A 20,502-nucleotide genomic window follows, 5' to 3' on the forward strand; every position below is an offset into this window, starting at 1 on the left:
TCACTAGTAATGTCGAGAGCCAAGAGAAAATCCTTCCTGCCAAATATCGAGAGAAACGGTTAACAAATGACCATTTCCTAGCATTATTACTGCCAATCTGAAAAACACATATATGGGAGCTACATCCAAATCTGAACCAATTTTTTCCAATTTCAATAGTTTTCGTCTCTAGGCCGAGAAATATGTCTGTACCAATTTTCAGGATGATCGGATGAAAACTGGCCTGTACTTTATACACAAATTAACACGGACAGACAGACAAACAGACACAGATAAATCGAATCAGAAAGTGATTCTGTATCGATAGGTGTACTTGTCAATGTGTCTATCTCTCTTCCTTCTGGGTATGGGTGTTACAAAACGAATGCATTAAGTTATAATACCCTGTACCACAGTAGTGATGTAGGGTATAACTATAAAGCATTTTCAAAGCATTATCTTTTGTAGATAAATATTTTGGATTTTATTTGTTATGACTTAAAAATAACAAAATCTTAAATATAAATCAATATTTAGTTAACTTCAATATTTCCGTTGCTCATACGACCCTGCGTTCCGTAAGAGTTATTGAATTATTAATAATTATACATTTCGGTGTACCTTCACATCATGATTAGAACAAATTTCGACAAAAACTTCAAAAATAGAATTTAGACCAATTTAGAACACCAAAAATAGAATTTCGACAACATTTATTAGAAAATCAAATTCCTAAACAATTTTCCAACAATTGTGTTTCTTGAAATTTTTAATGAAAATTAGTTTTCGATTTTTTTTAATAAATTTCTAGCAAAATAAAAAAATAAATAATTTCAACGAACTTTAGTTAAAATTGAGAAATTAAAAAAAAATCTTATTACTAGATTTAAAGCGGGTTAATATTAATTTAAAAATTTTATAAAAAATTTAATTTGTTATTAAGAAAATTTATGAAAAATTAAAAACTAGTAAATATTATTTTCAAGGTTCCATAAAAAATTATTTTTAAATATACATATAACTTCTTTTTAATATAAAAACTATAAAGCGCAGACTTTTGTGGATTATTAGTTTTGATTTTATGTGGTATTGTCTCAAAAAAAATTTTCATCATACCAAACCAATATTTAGTTAACTTCAATATTTCCGTTGCTCATACGCACTGTGTACCGTAAGAGTTATTTAATGATCAATAATTATACGCTTCGGTGTACCTTATCATGATTTGAGAAATTTTGACAAAAATTGAATTTCGACACCACTTTTTAGAAAATCAAACATTTTTGTTTTTCTTTCCAAAATATTAAAAATTCCCAAACATAAGCCAATATTTCAGTTAATTTAAATATTTCCGTTGCTCATACGACCCTATTTACCATAAGAGTTATTTAATTATTAATAATTATACGCTTCGGTGTACCTTTACATCATGATTGGAGCAATTTTCGACAAATTATATAGAAAAATAGATTTAGCAACATTTTCTTTAAAATCAAATTTCAAAAAAAAATCCTTCTAAAAACTGTATTTCTTCGAAATTTTTTATAAAAATTAGTTTTTGATGTTTTGTTTTAATTAATTTGTAGCAAAATTAGAAAATATATACAATTTCGACGAACTTTAGTTAAAAATTAAATAATGATATTTAAATAAAAAATCTAAAGCGGGTTAATATTATTTTCAGATTTTTATTAAAAATGTTTCACTAAAAATCATTATTAAATATACAAATAATTTTTTTTAATATAAAACCATGAAGCATTGACTTTTGTAGATAAATAGTTTTGATTTTATTTGTTATGGCTTAAAAATAAAAAATTGGAAACATACACCAATATTTAGTTAACTTCAATATTTCCGTTGCTCATACGCACTGTGTACCGTAGGAGTTATTTAATTATTAGTAATTATACGCTTCGGTGTAGCTTATCATGATTTGAACAAATTTTGACAAAAATCGAATTTCGACATTTGGTTTTTTTCCAAAAAGTTAAAAATTCCTAAACATAACCCAATATTTCAGTTCATTTAAATATTTCCGTTGCTCATACGCCCCTATCTTCGATAAGAGTTATTTAATTATTAATAATTATACGCTTCAGTGTACCTTTACATTATCTTTGGAACAGATTTCGACAAAATCTTCAAAAATCGATTTTGGGCAGTATTTTGTTTCAAATTAACTTTGAACAAATTTTTCTAAAAATTTAAATTCCACGAAATTTTATTACAAATTAATGTTTGACGATTTTTCTTTTTAAAAAAAAATCGTATTTCAACAAATTTTAGTTTAAAAATCAAATTCAGAATTAAAAAAATACGAATTGAAAAAAATCGAAAAAAATTAAATGGAGTAAATATTGTATTAAATTTGTTATAAAAAATGATTATTAAAAAAAATTATGTTGTATATTTTAATTAATAATGAAAAAAAAAGAAACTTTTCCTAAGAATTGGCTGTTGTTGATTTTTATACCCTACACCACTACTGTGGTAAAGGGTATTATAACTTAGTGAATATGTTTGTAACACCCAGAAGGAAGAGAGATAGGCCCATTTATAAGTATACCGATCGACTCAGAATCGCTTTCTGTTTCGATTTAGCTATGTCCTTCTGGCCATGTTAATTTGTGATCAAGCTACAGGTTGCAATTTTCATCCGATCCTTTTCAAATTTGGCGCAATTATTTTCTTGGGCCTAGAGACGAAGCCTATATAAATTGGAAAAATCGGTTCAGATTTGGATATAGTTCCCACAGTTCTTCCGATTTCGACTAAAATTGCAATTATATCGTCATTTGTTAATCGATTCTCACGTATATGAATTTATTGCCCGATTTTTGCAAGCGTATTTATCACCCGATCTTCTGAAAAACTTGCAATACGCTTTCTTCTGCTACAACTACAAGACGTATGGGTTTTGGTCAAAATCCGTTCAGATTTGGGTACAGCTCCCACATATATGTTCGTCCGATTTTGACTAATTTTGCAATAATGTGTGCCGAATCGACTAAATCTAACATTCACAATAAGCTGCTAGTCCCCGCTGATTTGTTGATTTTCCTTAAATCTCCCCTAACGATACTCTTAATCTTGAAACAAATTCTAATTGTTGTCACCTCCTCACTGCCTTGTGAATTTAATCCTCTTATAAATGCTTCAAAAGTAAGCAATTAACAAATAAATAAAAAACCAAGTGCTGCTGTACAATTTTTAATTAAATAAGTAAAAATATCAAGGAAGAAAAAAAGACTGTTTCACTCTGCTGCAAGAACTGATAAAACAGCACACACTTACACTCACCAAGCAGTAAGAGCAAAATTCAATCCAATCGAGTGTCATCATTATCACGGATATACGCAAGACATAGCGGCGATGCTACAACTCAAACCACCGCGATTTATTTTATTTTTTTTTTTACTTTGCTATCTACAAACATTCATTTCAACGCCTGGCCTGTGTCAATTGGCAGTTGGCAATTGTCGCTACTTAATATTTGTCAATTTATGACAACAAATTTCCATTTTTCATTATCGAAAGCATTATGGGCCAGAGCTTAAGAACAGAAAACAGAAGCAGCAGCAGACACACTTGTGACTCTCAGGATGTTGGCTGTCATTTGGGGTTTCATTTCTCCCCCAACCACAGCAATATTTAGCAAGAAAAAGTAAAAAATAAGCAAAAAAACATAGGACAACATTTTATGAAGCGCCCATATTTTACCTATGACTGAGTGAAAAAAGACGAATTTTCTCTTCTTTTTATTAAAATGTGTGAAGATTTCCTTACTGAGGTATTAGTTGCTGACAATGAATATTTCGTTCATCATCAAAATGATATCTCATTCTTAGCCCTGCTAAACATTTTTTTTTATATTTTTCCCTTCCAGTTCCAAACCTGAGGGAAGCATGATTGTTGTTTTTTTTTTTCTCTCTCTCTCCCTCCTCTTCTTACGGTGAGGCATTGTTTTGTCTTTAAAGTTTTAAAATTTATCCCCTCTACATGTTGTTGGGCCAACTTGCTTTTGCTATTGCCGAATGGTTGGCAGGCAAGCAAGCAAGGAAAAAGTCCTGAAAGTAATTTTACGTCTGACTAAACATTAATGTGCCAATATTTTATTGTTTGCTGCCACAACAAAATAACAAAAACGCCATGAAATTTAAACAAATAATGTCTTGATTATGCCAGCGGTATGGTGGTTGACGCGGATTGGGCTTGCCATGGCATGTGAATGAATATTGAGACCAATCAGTGAAATCCAAACAATATTTAATTTTAATAATCCCTAAGATCGAATAAAGGGAAAGCTTCAATGAGGGAAACTTGGTCTCTATGGTTTTTGCATTAAAACTGAAGAGAAGATTTCAAAATTAATTTCACTCGAAAAACTAATTTTGTTTTAGAATTTGGGAATAGACCTCACTATTTATATTTTTTGTGATTTTTAAATGCCAATTGAAGTTTCAATTTCATTTGCAGTGGGGGAATTATGGCTTTGGTGTACTGACTCGTATGAGTATTATTAATTCAGTGGGCCCTAGTGCGTATGAGTATCACAAATTAAAGCTTATATCAACAACCCCTACAAAATGGATTTTTTCCATTTTAGCATTAAAGCTGGGGAGAAGATTTTAAAAATAATTTCAGTCAAAAAACTCATTTTGTTTAAGAATTTGGGCATAGGACCACAATTTTTCAATTTCATTTTCAACGGGGGTATTTTGGCTTTGGTGTACCGTCTCGTATGAGTATTATTAATTCAATGGACCCTAGAGCGTATGAGTATTACAAATAAAAAAATTATTATTATTCCCAACTTAAAGCTTATATCAACAACCCTACAAAATGTAAGAAATGGCAATCTACTTCTATCCATAAGACCTTTAGGAATTGGAAGACTCAAATCGGTGAATCTGCATGAAGCATATTCCGTGGTAGTTTCTGGATTAATTTGAAGAAATCATATCGGGACCTCAAGAAGTCAAATGGAAGGCATCGATTTTTGTGAGACTACTAGCTGGCCCGGGGCGCTTCGCTACATCATAAAATGGCTTTTTGAAAATGGATTTTTTAAGCTGGTTATCAAGCCACTCAGGGCTAAGAATCTCGTTCAGATTCACACTAATTGTTTTTATACCCTCCACCATAGGATGGGAGTATACTAATTTCGTCATTCTGTTTGTAACTCCGCGAAATGATCATCTAAAACCCAATAAAATGCACATATTTTAGATCGTTCTGACACTTTAAGTCTATCTATATCCGTCTGTCGAAAGCACGCTAGCTAACACGAAGGAGTAAATCTACCCGCTTCTTGTGCCACTAGAGGGCGTAATTCTTATCCGATTTGGCAGAAATTCAGCATGCCGTGTTTCATTATGACTTCTGTGCTGAGTATGGTTCCAATTGGTCCATAACACGATATAACCGATCTTGGATCTTGACTTCTTGACCCTCTAGAGGGCGCAATTCTTATCCGATTTGGCTGAAATTCAGCATGACGTGTTTCGTTATGATTTTCAACAACTGTGTTAAGTATGGTTTAAATCGGTACATAACCTGACATAGCTCCCATGTAAACCGATCTAGAATCTTGACTTCTTGAGCCTCTAGAGGGCACACTTCCTATCCGATTTAGCTGAAATTCATCATGACGTGTTTCGTTATGACTTCCAACAACTGTGCTGAGTATGGTTCCAATTGGTCCATAACACGATATAATCCATCTTGAATCTTGACTTCTTGAGCCTCTAGAGGGCACAATTATTATACGATTTGGCTGAAATTCAGCATGACGTGTTTCGTAATGACTTTCAACAACTGGTTTAAGTATGGTTCCAATCGGTCCGTAACCTGATATAGCTCCCATGTAAACCGATCTCCCGATTTGACTACTTGAGCCCCTGGAAGCCGCAATTTTTGTTCGATTTGGCAAGTACGGTACAAATCGGTCTAAACCTGATATAGTTTCCACATAAACCTATTTCCCGAATTGCCTTCTTGAGCCCTTACAAGCCACAATTTTTGTCCGATTTGGCTGAAAGTTTGCACTTAGTGTTCTGTTACGATTTGCAACAACTGTGTCTAGAACGGTCCAAATCGGTCAATATCCTATATAGTCCACATATATATCGATCTCTTGATTTGACTTCTTGAGCCCTTACAAGCCGCAATTTTTATTCGATTTGGCTGAAATTTTGCCCCTAGTGTTCTGTTATGACTTTCAACAACTGTGGCAAGTACGGTCCAAATCGGTCAATAACCTGTATAGTCCACATATAAGCCGATCTCTTGATCCCTTACAAGCCGCAACTTTTGTTCGAAATTAAATTTTTCACCTGGTGTTCTGTTATGACTTTTAACAACTGTGGCAAGTACGGTCCAAATCGGTCTATAACCTGATGTAGCTCCCATATAAACCGATCTCCCGATTTGACTTCTTAAGCCCTTACAAGTCTCAAATTTTGCATGCGGTATACTGTTACGACTTCCAACAACTCTGCCAAGTACGGTCCAAATCGGTCTTTAATCTGATATAGCTCCCATATAAACCGATCTCCCGATTTGACTTCTTGAGCCCATACAAGCCGCAATTATTGTTCGATTTGGCTGAAATTTTGCATGTAGTGTTCTGCTTTGACTTCCAACAACTGTACCAAGTACGATCCGAATCGGTCTATAAGCTGATAAAGCTTTCTTATACACCGATCTCGCGATCGGGGGGGGGTATATAAGGGCTGTATCCATTTGCAATCTCCAGCGACCTACATCAATAAGAAGTATTTGTGCCAAATTTCAAGTGGCTGGCGTCTTTCGTTCGACTTCTATCGAAGCTTGGACAAACGTACGCATGGACGTGGCTAGATAGACTCAGAATATCAAGACGATCAAGAATATATATACTTTTTAGAATGGAGGTCACCGTGGCGCAGAGGTTAGCATGTCCGCCTACGTCCAAATCCCGGCGAGAACATGAGAAAAATTTCTAGTGGTGGTTATCCCCTTACTAATGCAGGCTACATTTTTGAAGTATTCTGCTATGTTAAAACTTCCTTACCAAGTGGTGACGCTATGCGGCACGTCGTTTGTAATCGGTCTAACTAAAAAAGGAGGTCCCTTATCATTGACCTTAAACATTAATCGGACTGCACTCATTGATTTGAGAGAAGAATTTCCTATTCCTTAGTGGACTTATTCATGGGCAAAATTTGCAATTTGCAACCTATAGATAGATTCGAACCATACTCGGCACGTTTGTTCAGAGTCGTAACTGAACACAACGTGCAAAATTTCAGCCCAATCGGATAACAACTGCGGCTTTTAGGGGAACAATAAGTCAAATAGGAAGATCGGTTTATATGAGAGCTATGTCGGATTATATACCGATTCAAACCATATTTGGCACAATTGTTAAGAATCGTTACAGAACACCACGTGCATGCAAAATTTCGGCACAATCGGACAACAACTGCGGCTCTAAGGGGCACAATAGAAAGATCGGTTTGTGTGGGAGCTTTATCCAAATCTCAATTGTTTCTGGACGATCGCAGATTAATGAACCGAGATGCTACAAACGAAATGACTAGATTAGTGTACCCTCCATCCCATGGTGGCGGTTTAAAAAACGGGTTTCAAATAACAAACGACAACATCCAGCAACCAGCAGTGGATAGAAAGCAAGTGCAAAACATTGTTGTTTCCCACAAGTGATGCGATGCTGTTGTTGTTGGTCGGACTTGCTATCAGCAGTGGATAGTAGCGATGTTGCTGCAATCAATGCACTGCCCATATTCATACACAAAATGGAAAAAATGTTAGCACAGGCAGATTTAAGGAAGTAATACGTCTTCAATACTTTAGCAGATTTCTGTATTTAAAACAGCAGATTTTGTTAGTTGAAAAAGCAGACGGAAACGTTTATTTAAACAGCAGCCCCATGTTTGCTGAAACAGCAGTCATGTCTAATTTCCCATTTTTCAGCAGAAAAAAACTGTTGTTTTAGCAATCAGAGAAATCAGAGAAAAATCATAGAAATATCAGGCTTTTGACAAATTCAGACCATATTTAGTGAATCACACTAGAAATCGTTTAGTAAGGTCAGGTTATGGACTGATTCACATGTGTGTTACATGTACAGAAAGTTATTGCGATATTTCGAAATCGTATAAGATTGAGCCCTTTAGGTGCCCAAGAAGTCAGTCAAGTCGAGGTGTTACAAGTGGAATGACTAGATTAGTATACCCTCATTCTATGGTGCAGTGTATAACCACGTTTACAGTTTACTTTTCTTCTTGTTTTTCTATAACCATGTCATAGAAGTATTACCCAAATGTTATTTTATGCAGTTTTGGCGAAAACATCCCTGACAACTACAACAACTTTTATAAAAGCCACAACTTCTGTTCAAATGTTCACTTAAAAAATTAAAACAAAAGACAAACGGACCCACAAATACTCACTGATAAGGTGAAGAATGAGAACCCAATACTCCCGGGGCACTTTGGCTGTCGTCATAAAGAGCACATCATGTATCATGTTGGGAAAAACTTCCTAGTCTTACTGTTTGCTTGTATGCCAGCCACAAACACACACACACACGCCAATACTTAACCATACCAACAGGGATTAAACAATGGCTGCTGTGCAAGTAGTACTCATATGATGACAAGTACAAGTATCGCCTGTGTTTTTGGCAAACAAACGGAAAGTTCTCTCAACTCAACTTGTTTGGGTTATGGTGAGTAGGTGAATAGCATACAGCTTTGCCACCACGCCTTTAGACAGAGTGCTTTAATTGTTTCACCACCATTCGAAGACAAGAAAAGTGGGTAAACATTGGCATATTGTGCTGATTAATGTTGTTAACGAGTTGTGTTGTAAAGGATGCTGCATGTGTAAGGATATTTTAATTTAAATAATCAAAGTGATACTTTTTTACTCCAGTCCTAGGCAAAAGGGTTTGCTAAGAGCTCGATGTTAACTGGATTTATGTTTGACTGCTCCTCGTTCGATTGATGGAATGAGGTGGAATTTTTTAAGTAGATCAAGAATATGTTAAAAAGATGCTGTCTTTGACTGCATGTGAAATCAAAAATGAATATTCATGAGATTAATTTATGCCTATGTCGAGTTTGTAATGCAATCCTTGTAATGCATTAATTTTCTTTTTTTTTTTTATTAAAAAAAACGTAATCAATGTTGTCTTTAGAAATATTTATAAAAAAGACGGATTAACATTTTTCAATGATTTTTGCTTGAATTCAAATACCTCAACATTTCAGTTAAATAAGGAACACCACTTAACTCATGTGGCTACTACGGTGTGGGAATAGAAATGAAGAGAGAACCCATAACCCTTGCCTCTCATTAGGTTAGGTTTAAGTGGCAGTCTGCCATCAGACTAACTTAGACGTTTTCGTCCATTGTGATACCACAGTAACAGAAGAAGAAAGACGTCTTCTAGTTCCTACCGTTGAATCATACAGATCGCTTTAAAAATCCCAATAACTTGCGAATGTTCTCATCCGCTAAATCAGACAGGTTCTCAAAGGAATGAGTACCTGAAGTGGAACTCCTTCCGACTGCTAGTGCGGGACACACACACAGAAGGTATTCTATAGTCTCTTCTTCTTCAATGTCCTCACAGCTTCTGCAAAAATCGTTGCTGGCAAACTTCAGTCTGTCAGCATGTTTTCCGATTAGACGGTTAGCTGTCATGACGGACACAATGACTGAGACGTCTGTTCTAGCCAATGACAGCAAAGTGGTAGACCTCTTCAAGTCTAGATTAGGCCACGTAGTTTTGAAATGCTCACAGTCCCCTCTTTGTAACCATTGGTCATTCGTTATCCTTCGGACCTCGTCCTAAAAACTTAGCTAGAGTCATACCCACAGATTCCAGTATCCCTGGAATGTGTAGCGTGGTTCCCAGTCACGCAAGCTCGTCCGCTTTACAATTCCCTGGGATATCTCTGTGGCCCGGCACCCAGAACAGATGAATTTGGAACTGTTAAGCCATCTCGTTTAGAGATCTGCGCTAGTCGAGGGCGGTTTTTGTGTTAAGAAATACGTTCTCCTGTGATTTAATGGCTGTCTGAGAAGATATTTATGCCAATCGTCGTTATGACATTATATCTTAGCCATTCCATCACTTCCCTAATTGCAAGGATCTCCGCTTGATACACACTGCAGTGGTCGGGTTACCTTTTCGATATGACCATCTCTTGAATCTTTGGAGTACACCTCAAAGCCCACCTGGTTGTTTAGTTTGGAAGCATCCGTAACTTCTGTTACCAGGGATATCATAGTTCCAGTCGATTCTATCAGGAATAATGGTACAATACTTTTTATCAAAAAGCGGCTCAGGTAGGATATAATCCACACGGCCTGGAACATCGGATATTGTATCAAGGATAACACTGAGTCCGTAGCCGCCATACGACCAAAGAGGAGACTTCCTTAGCCTCTCGGCAGTGGTCGCTGCAATTCGTCTAGCCATAATGTCCACAGCCATAAGATGTTCTCAGTGCGGCTGTGATACACTAAGAAGCCATCCTTTGGATCCGGTTAAGTATTGAGCAGTAGGTGGACTTTTGAAGAGCCGTCCACCAGACCACAATACCATATAGCATTATGGGTCCGACAACTGGAGTATATACCCAATACATGAAGCGCGGTGGATTTGAAGTTCAATTTTATGTCCAGCAAAACACCCAGGTATTTTGCAAATGCAAATTGCAAATTTTGCCCATGAATATTCCACTAAGGAACAGGGGAAAACTTCTCACATATCAATGAGTGCAGTCCGATTCAAGTTTAAGCCCCTTATCATTGAGCTTAAACTTGAATCAGATTGCACTCATTGATATGTGAGAAGTTTGCCCCTGTTTCTCCTTTTCATAGCCGAGTCCGAACGGCAGTGTGACACCTCTTTGGAGAGAAGTTTTACATGGCATAGTACCTCACAAATATTGCCAACATTATGAGGGGGAAAACCACCGGCGAATTTTTTTTTCTGATGGTTTCGCCAGCTTTCGAACCTAGGCGTTCAGCGTCATAGTCGGACATGCTAACCTCTGCGCTACGGTGGCCTCCTTTGGTATTTTGCGCTTTCTGTAAATGGAACATTCTCTCCTCCCAAGAAGGGCAACCACTATAGGCAACTTGTATCTCCTGAACTACTTCTTGCATGGATTTATATCTTAGAGTGTTGGGAAACTTTGCCCTAACCGCAATTGCCACGTCTTCAGCATACACGACCACTTTTACACCTTTTTCTTACAGAGACAATGGCTTGGCACTAGGACTTGCTAACAAAAGCGAGTCATTGAGGGCCTTCGTGATCCGCTTGACTACTATGTCTATACCCTCCGTAGTTTTCACTTCCTTTTCTGGTCTAGAAGGGATAGAGGTGCAGAATTTGTGCCGAAATTTATGCCAATACGCCTTTCATTTGTTTAGCCGAGGGACCACTTCTGCAGTGTGAAACGAGAATTTTTTCCTAGAAATTTTCTTCCAAAAATCAAAGCTCTTGTTTCTCCTATTTCTTTGTAAAAAAAATTAATATTCAAAGCATATACGAATGAAAAGAAAACACAACTTCCTTATTGCAAAAAGTGTTGAAAAAGAAAAGGTTGACTTAATGCTACACCATTTGACATTTAACAAAACCCCCCTCTCATTCAACCAAAAATCTCTCATGGAGAGACTGAAAAAAAAAACAGACTTTTTTCTCTCTTTCATATTGTTGTAGTTGAGGTTAAGAAATCACGTAAGATTCACCAAAGTGTTGAAATGTCAACACCACTCACTGATGATGATGAACGCCTGACAACAATAAATTCCGGCATGCATGGCATTTTATTTTGAATAATATTTTCATAGTCACAAAATATAAACCCAAATAAAGGAGAGTTTATGTTTGGAAAAAAAAAAACAGACAGCCTAATGAACTAAGGTCCTCTCCCCTCTCGCCCTCACCAGCCAGCTTAATGTTATCTGCATGCTATCGAATTCGGAGGACACAAGAAGTAGATGAAGTCAATTAAAAAAGTCTCAACAAAACTACGTGACTTGGGGTGTTATTAAACACCGGAGACCATATACCCAAAGAATAGCTTGAAATTAGAAATTCTCACAAAAAGAAAAACGACAATTTTTGTTGATACACTTTGTATGCGGGTGAATTTAGAAAGTGTATAGCAAATATTTTGAAGAAAAAATTATTTCCCCTTTATTTTTAATGCTTGTCTCTAAAAAAAGATAAAAGTAAAGCCCTCATTGTCACTAAAAGGTAAGAAAGTTTAAAAGTTGGGTGTTGTACACTGTAAGCAAATGTTTCATCAATTGTGGTTGTTTAGGTTAGGTCAGAGTAAATTTCAGCCAAACCGAAAAAAAATTGCGCCCTCTAGAGGCTCAAGAAATATAATCGATAGATATAATCAGTGATGCCAACAACTTACCAGCAAAAAGCGTAACAAAATTTTTAAAAAGGGTGTAAATTTTGTGTAAAAAAGAGTAGAAAGGTACTAACTTGGATTTTTGGAAAATTTTACAAAAAGGTGCATAATTTTAACGAAAAGCTTTGCAATCGCAAAATCGCAACGGATATACAAAATGATGGAGGCCCCCCTTGGCGCAGAGGTTAGCATTTCCACATATGACGCCGAATGCCTGGTAAAAAGGCGTTTGGATACCCACCACCTCGGGTATATATGGAAACCACCTAATCTGGTGAAAAATTCATAATTTATGCCCCCATAGCAGCTATATCGAAATATGGTCCAATTTGGACTAAATTCGGCATGGACATCGAGCTGTCTAATAAGTACAAGTCATTGTTCAATTTTGTACAACAAAATGTTAGTCTTTTTGGCAGGATGTCGAAAAGCCTAACATAAGTCACTGTGTCAAATTTCCGCGAAATCGGATTATAAATGCGTCTTTTATGGGCCCAAGACTTTAAATCGAGAGATCGGTCTATATGGCAGCTATATCCAAATCTGAACCGATCTGGGCCAAATTGAAGAGGGATATTGAAGGGCCTAACACAACTCACTGTGCCAAATTTTGAAAATTGAATGTGCGAAATCGGACAATAAATGCGATTTTTATGGGCCCAAAACTTTAAATCGAGAGATCGGTCTATATGGCAGCCATATACAAATCTGGAACGATCGGGCCCAAATTGAAGAGGATGCTGAAGGGCCTTACACAACTCACTGTCCCAAATTTCGGCGACATCAGACAATAAATGCGCCTTTTATGGGCCCAAGTCCTTATATCGAGAGATCGGTCTATTATATAACAGCTATATACAAATCTGGACCGATCGGGGCCAAATTGAAGAAATATGTCGAGTATCTCAACACAACTCACTGTCCATAACTTTCAGTAAAATCGGATAATAAATGAGGCTTTTATGGGCCAAGGACCTTAAATCGGCGGATCGGTCTATAAGGGGGCAAGGTCCGATATAGTCCATCTTCAAACTTAACCTGCCTTTAGACAAAAAAAAAAGAATCTGTGAAAATTTCAGCTCAATATCTTTATTTTTAAAGACTGTAGCGTGATTTCAACATGACATGGCCAGATCGTCTAAGATTTTTATGACGATCAAGAATATATATACTTTATAGGGTCGGAAATGGATATTTCAACGGACATGGCCAGATCGTCTAAGATTTTTATGACGACCAAGAATATATATACTTTATAGGGTCGGAAATGGATATTTCGATATATGCAATTCTTATCCGATTTCGCTGAAATTTTGCATGAAGTGTTCTGGTATGACTTCCAACAACTGTGCCAAGTATAGTCTATATCAGTCCATAACCTGATATAGCCGCCATATAAACCGATCTCCCGAATAAACTTCTTGAACCTCTAGAAGGCACCATTCTTATCCGATTTGGCCGAAATTTTGCATGAATTGTTTTATTTTGACTTCCAACAACTGCGTTAAGTATGGTCTAAATCAGTGTATATCCTGATATCGCCGCCATATAAACCTATCTCCCGGGTATTTACCCAATTTACCGGGTAAATACCTTTTTGGTAATTACCCATCGCCTGTAGGGATTGTTCTAAGAAACAAAATGGTGAAAGCGTGAAAGCGGTGGAGAAATACAGGACAGATATAACCGCCTTAAAGAAAATGCGATGGATCGGGAATGGTGTCACCAAACGGTAGCAAACTATACTTTAGCCCCCATGACACGAGGCATGTATTCGGCTGCAGATTTGTAGTTAGTCGGAGACTGAAACACCTTGTCTCCAGCTTGACTCCGCTGGATGGGAATGGATGCCATAACACGAGGCATGTATTCGGCTGCAGATTTGTAGTTAGTCGGAGACTGAAACCCCTGGTCTCCAGCTTTACTCCGATGTTTGAGAGGCTAGCCAAAATCCGCAAATTTTTCAACATCAGCTTTTTTTATGCATATGCCCCGACTGAAAACAAGAACGAGCAGACCAATGTTATTTTCCACAAGCGCCTAGAGAGAGAATGGGGACGCTGCCCTGCCCATGATATTAAAATCGTTCTGGAACACAGAAAATTCTATGATTCACAAATTTAATATTCCTACCTTCTAAACTCTTATTAAATGGTTTAAAAATTTTTTCCAGTGTTTTTACAACTATTATTAGCAAGACTCCTTGCCTTATCTTACCTCAATTGCTCGGCTTGTGCTGTCATTTAACGGTGTTTAAACAACACTTACACTTGTTTTGACATTAATTTGTTGTATCATTTGTTTTTATTGTTCTCATAAATATGACAACTGTTCTCTCACTCACACACACTCTCTCCATTTAACTCTTTAACTGTTCCTTAAATTTGAAATGTTTACTGTGAGTAAGAGTTACCATTCTCCCAAGCTGTTAGCAGTAGTGCCTAAGGGTGAAGGAGAGAAGAAATGGTGAGGGAGTTGGAGGCTGGGGGAAGCTCTCTGGTTACAATTACTACAACCACATAAACAAAATGTTGGTTAAATTAAAAAAGAAGCAAAGGTTTTGTTGTTGCCTGAATACAAAGGCATACTGCAGGATGCTGTATTTTACCTTGTAATTTATAAATTTAATGTTTACATGAATGTTGGTGTGTCTACAACTCAGAACATATGTTTTGTTGTAATTAAATGTTATTGTCAGTTGAGTTTAAATTAAAAAAAAAAAGTTTATAGGGCAACAGCTGGGGAAACTTCAATTGCACACACACACACACACAATTGCACACAAGAATTTGATATAAATCTGGGTTAGAAGGGATTCAACTGAAAAGAGAGTGGAGCCCACGCTCTTTGAACAAATTTTCTGTGAAACTCAAAATCAAGTTTCAATAAAAAAAAAATTTTTGGTACAAAAAAATCAAAGGAAATTCTGCAATGAAATTGAAATTTCATCAATATTATGTTTGCAATTCAAATTTCAATGAAATTGTATGATTTTTTTAAATATCTCGTTTTCGGCCTTAGGCTGTCTAATATTATGGTTATAAACTTTAAATCTGTGCTAAATTATTTCTCCTTCACAACATACCCATTTCCCTCCCCCATTTCTACTGGGTTGAATGTCATGGTACTTGAATATTCCCTTATTGTTTCAAGAGGTACCATTCCAATAGGTAGATGGAGAAGGAGGGAGTTTGAAATTTTCTTAAAATATGTTAAAAAGGAATTTTATTTTTTATTCTTTTTCGCATTTTAGTGTGTTTTGCCTCTTAGCACGTTCCGTGATTGCATTAATTATTCGTGTACGTACCAACGGCAAAAGAAAACAAAATACCGCCACTCTCTTAATCACAATTGTTAATGAGTTTTTGCTTGAGCTAAGGTCATGATGACCAAAATGAAAATCCTCTCACTGTAAACACCTACCTGTAAAAGTTTTTCATCTTGGTTGATATTTAGTTGCAGCAGTGGTCTGCGTGTGGGGTCTTAAGTTTTGAATTTTAAATGAAAAGAAAAATCAACCGAAAATATAAATCACGTACCAATGCCATTGTGTACCAATTTCAAGTGGTTTTCGATAAGCGTGACTGTAATTTCGAATGGAAAGCCACTCATAAATCAACAAGAGGTGATTAATTGGAGTGGACTTTTTGTTTTTATTTAGTTTGATTAAACTCTGAAATATGTTTTTAAATATTATAATTAGTTTTAAAGTTAAGATTTATTGAGTATGTTTGCTTTTATTAATAAATCTTTATTTCGTTTTTTTCTTTCAGTACTCGCAATAATAATAGCAGCAGCATCTCATATCGCAAACACAATTACAGTCCCAATTTTCTTAAAAATTTTGTAAGTATTGCAACACATCTTATAAACATACTTTACTTACTTTAATTGACTATGACAGAATATTTGGTCCACTAGCTGAAGGTAGAACAGCATTCCAAGCGCCTCGATCTTCTGCGCTAATTCTAAAATCTCTGACAACAAGTTTCAACGTGTCTGCCACCGCTTGATCTTTCCATCGGGCTTTTGGTCTTCCCGGTTTACGTGTACCACCGGTTTGCCTTCAAATGACGTCTGTGCTGGAGCTTCTTCATCCATTCTGACAACATGACCTAGCCAACGGAGTCGTTGTATTTTGATGCGTGTACCTATGCTATCGTCGTCCTATATTCTCCATTAACGCAAACTGGTCCACATATATTTAACGAAGAATCTTTCTCTCAAATACTCCAAGCACTGCCTCATCTGCTTTCAAAAGTATCCACGCCTCAAAACCATATAACAACACGGGTAGTATTAGTGTCTAGTAAAGTGTGATATTAGTCCGCGAGAAGTGACCTTGTTTTATAAACTGCTTACTTAGCCCAAAGTAGCATCTGTTTGCCAGTATTGTGCTTCGCTTTATCTCAAAACTGGTGTCATTCGTTTCGGTTATGGCGGTGCCGAGGTAGAAAAAAGCTTCTGACTATTTCAAAGTTGTGGTTCCCAACTTTCTCCATTTTCTTTATCTGCTCGGTTGTACAAGGCCTTTTTTGGGAGTTGAAACCAGACCCATTTTCACTGACTCTCTTTTGATTCTTTCAAAGGCTGCAGTTACTGCTTCCGGTGACCGACCTATGATGTCGATGTCGTCGGCATAGGCGAGTAGCATATGTTCTCTTGTGATTATTGTGTCATATCTTTTCACATCTGCATCTCGTATAATCTTCTCCAGCAGGATATTAAAGAGATCACACGAAAGGCTGTCTCCTTGTCTGAAACCTCGTTTGGTATTAAATGGTTCCGAGAGATTCTTTCCTAATTCTTGTTGAGGAACGCGTATCAGCAAGTGTCATCCTGCAGGGATACCAAACTCAGACATGGCTGGAAATACCTTCGAACGTAAGTATCGAAGGCGGCTTTGCAGTCAACAAAGAGATGGTAGGTGTGGATTTGTCCTGGTCCAGGGTGGATTTACCAGGTCTAGGTTTTAATCTTTCACACAGTACGCTCGAAAGTATCTTCTTTGCGATAGGGAGGAGACTTATTCCTCTGTAGTTGGCACATTCCGCCTTGTCTTCTTTCTTGTGTAGCGACCATAGTATGCTGAGGTTCCAATCATCGGGTATGCATTCTTCTAGCCAGATTGCGCAGATAAGCTGATGCATACGCCTTATCAGCGTGTCGCCTCCGGTCTTAAATAGTTCAGTGGGTAACCCGTCGGCTCCTGCTGCCTTGTTGCTTCAGTCGGGTCACTGCTACTTGGACCTCATTCCGATTAGGAGGTAAACATTCTACACCATAATCAGGGATTGGTTCTGCGGTATCCTCTTCGCCGCCAACATCGGACAATAGCAGTTGGGTAAAATGTTCTTTCCATATCCTCAGCATGCTATCTGTGTCAGATACCAGATTTCCTTCTTTGTCTCTGCAGAAGGATGTGCCTGCACCAAAGCCATCGGTTTGATGTTTAATTCTTTGGCATCGTGGAATTTCCGGACTTCATTCTGACTTCCGTACATCTCAATTCGCTCCCACCCATGTCTTTCCATTTCCTTTTTCTTTCTGCGGAATAGACGTTTCTCCTCTCTCCTTTTCTCCCCATACCTCTCCTTCAACTGGCGCGTTGCTACTGATTGCAGGGTTGCTCTATATGCCGCATTCTTGGCTTCAGTAGCATCTCGACGCTCTTGGTCGTACCATGGGTTTCTTGGAGGAGGCTTTCGGTACCCAGGTACGGATTTCGCGGCATTTTCCATGGAGTGGGCAATAGTTTGCCACTGCGCCATTATATCATCGGAACAAGGAATGCTTTCATCAAGCAGTTGGGTCAGTCGAGTGGAGTATGCCGCTGCCATCTGTTGTGTTTGCAGCTATTCAATGTCCAGCTTCTGTGCAGTGTCAGATCGTACTTTCCTCGCCATGTTCAAACGGTTGTGAACCTTTGCTGCAACAAGGTAATAATCCGAATCTATATTCGCTCCACGGATTGATCGACAAGGAGTTTTAGTCTCCGACTAAGCACAAATCCACAGCCAAATTCATGCCTCGTGTTATGGCAGCTATAGTATAGTTCGTCACCGTTTGGTGTTGTAGTGACGCCATTCCCAGTCCATCGCCTTTCCTGTAAGGCGGTAATATCTGCCTTATACTTCTCTAATACATCCGCCAGCGCGTATACTGCATCTTCTCTATAGAGAGTGCGGACATTTCAGGTGCAGATCCGCAAATCATGGTCCTTTTTTCATTTGCGTGGATCGTCAACATTGGGGGGGTCCGGCACCCCAATCGCATGGGTTTTGTAGGATTGCAAATGTATCCCTCGTTGTGGCGAGCCGCTTGCTTCAAGCATCCGGCGCTCGCCTCCAGCTGCCCCAAACCTGGGAACAGACGCTGAGGTTGGCCATTGGTTGGAAGGCGCCAATAACTTGCCTTGTCATCTCGAGTATTATAGGCACTCAGTATTTAAATAAGAGCCAGTGCCACCTGCCTCCTGACTGAGACTCTCCTCTCGAAAATCGCTGACTGTCTACGGCCGCATTTGCAGGTACTCCACATAAAAACGGAACTTTCCACCATGCGCAAGCTGTGGACGCGTCCGGTAGCTTTCAGCTAAGCTTCCCGTGGTAACAATGGACCCCACACAAGTCGGAGCTCAAAGTTCCAGCCTGTGTGGTGCTCATAATTATCCCGTGTCGGCCGGGATCTTTAAAACATCTTATAAACATATGAGCTTTATAATATCAAGTACAAGCGTGCTAGGTTCAGCTCGGTCGAATCTTATATACCCTCCACCGTGGATCGCATTTGTCGAGTTCTTTGTGCGGTATCTCTTTTTAGGCAAACAAAGAATAATGGAGAAGAATTATTATGCACAACCTCGGGCAGGGCAGTCTCCAACGATCTTCCCTTGACATAGGCATGCTGTTTGTATTTGAGCAGTTCACTGGATGCCCTACTCTTTATCATGGTATCCACAACACGTTTCATAGTTTAGAATAGGAAGGACATAAGGCTTGTAGGTCAGGGGCAAACTTCTCACATATCAATGAGTGCTGTCCGATTCATGATTTATGCTCCTATTCTGCCCTGTCCTAGTCCGAACAGCGTGCCACATTGCAACACCTCTTTGTGTATACATTTTTACATAGCATAGTACCTCACAAATGCCATCAAAATTAGGAGGGTATAACCACCGATAAAAATTGTTTCTAATGTTCGCGCCAGGATTCGAACCCAGTCATTCAGCGTTATAGGCAGATATGCTAACCTCTGCGTTTCGATGGTCCCCAACCTATGTATGCATGGTTATTGTGGCCCTGCCTATATTTAAAGCATTCGCGTATTCTGCTATCGTCCCAGATTTTAATGAACGATTTTATCAAAATTTTGGGACTCATTGGCTCACTTAGGCAATTTGTGTCCATTAGGACAATACAGTAGCGACAGACTTCTGATGGGAATTGTACCCACAACATCTGCACTGGTAATCGGAGTTCGCTGCCAACTCAGCTGCCAGGGCAATTTCTTTGAATATTTACTCCAAAATTGATTTTTATAGAAATGATTGACAAAATCGATGCTGCGGAGTCTGACCCTGGACTCCGACCTCGGTCCAGACCCTTGACTTCGACCTCGGTCCGGACCCTAGACACCGACCTCGGTCCGGACCCTAGACTCCAACCTCGGTCCGGAGTCGAAATCGAAATCTGACTATTGACAAAATTTTGGGACTCATTGGCTCACTTAGGCAATTTGTGTCCATTAGGACAATACAGTAGCGACAGACCTCTGGTGGGAATGGAACCCACAACATCTGCACTGGTAATCGGAGTTCGCTGCCAACTCAGCTGCCAAGGCAATTTCAATAAAAATTTCCTCCAAAATTGATTTTTATAGAAACGATTGACAAAATCGAGGCTGCGGAGTCTGACCCTGAACTCCGACCTCGGTCCGGACCTAGACTTCGACGTCGGTCCGGACCCTAGATACCATCCTCGGTCCGGACCCTAGACTCCGACCTCGGTCCGGACCCTAGACTCCGACCTCGGTCCGGACCCTAGACTCCGACCTCGGTCCGGAC

The 20,502-nt window shown here is 38.3% G+C and overlaps 1 protein-coding gene across 1 annotated transcript in view; it reads left to right on the top strand.

Annotated features, from left to right (window-relative positions):
• Positions 1-20,502, top strand: part of LOC106082480 (bromodomain-containing protein DDB_G0270170) — a 118,364-nt gene that overhangs the window by 68,625 nt on the left and 29,237 nt on the right. Inside the window, exon 2 of the mRNA XM_013245024.2 lies at positions 16,211-16,283. Coding sequence (XP_013100478.2) covers positions 16,211-16,283 — 73 coding nt within the window. The remainder of the gene's footprint in view (positions 1-16,210; positions 16,284-20,502) is intronic.

Source organism: Stomoxys calcitrans, chromosome 2, assembly GCF_963082655.1.
Source record: "Stomoxys calcitrans chromosome 2, idStoCalc2.1, whole genome shotgun sequence".
NCBI lineage: Eukaryota > Metazoa > Arthropoda > Insecta > Diptera > Muscidae > Stomoxys > Stomoxys calcitrans.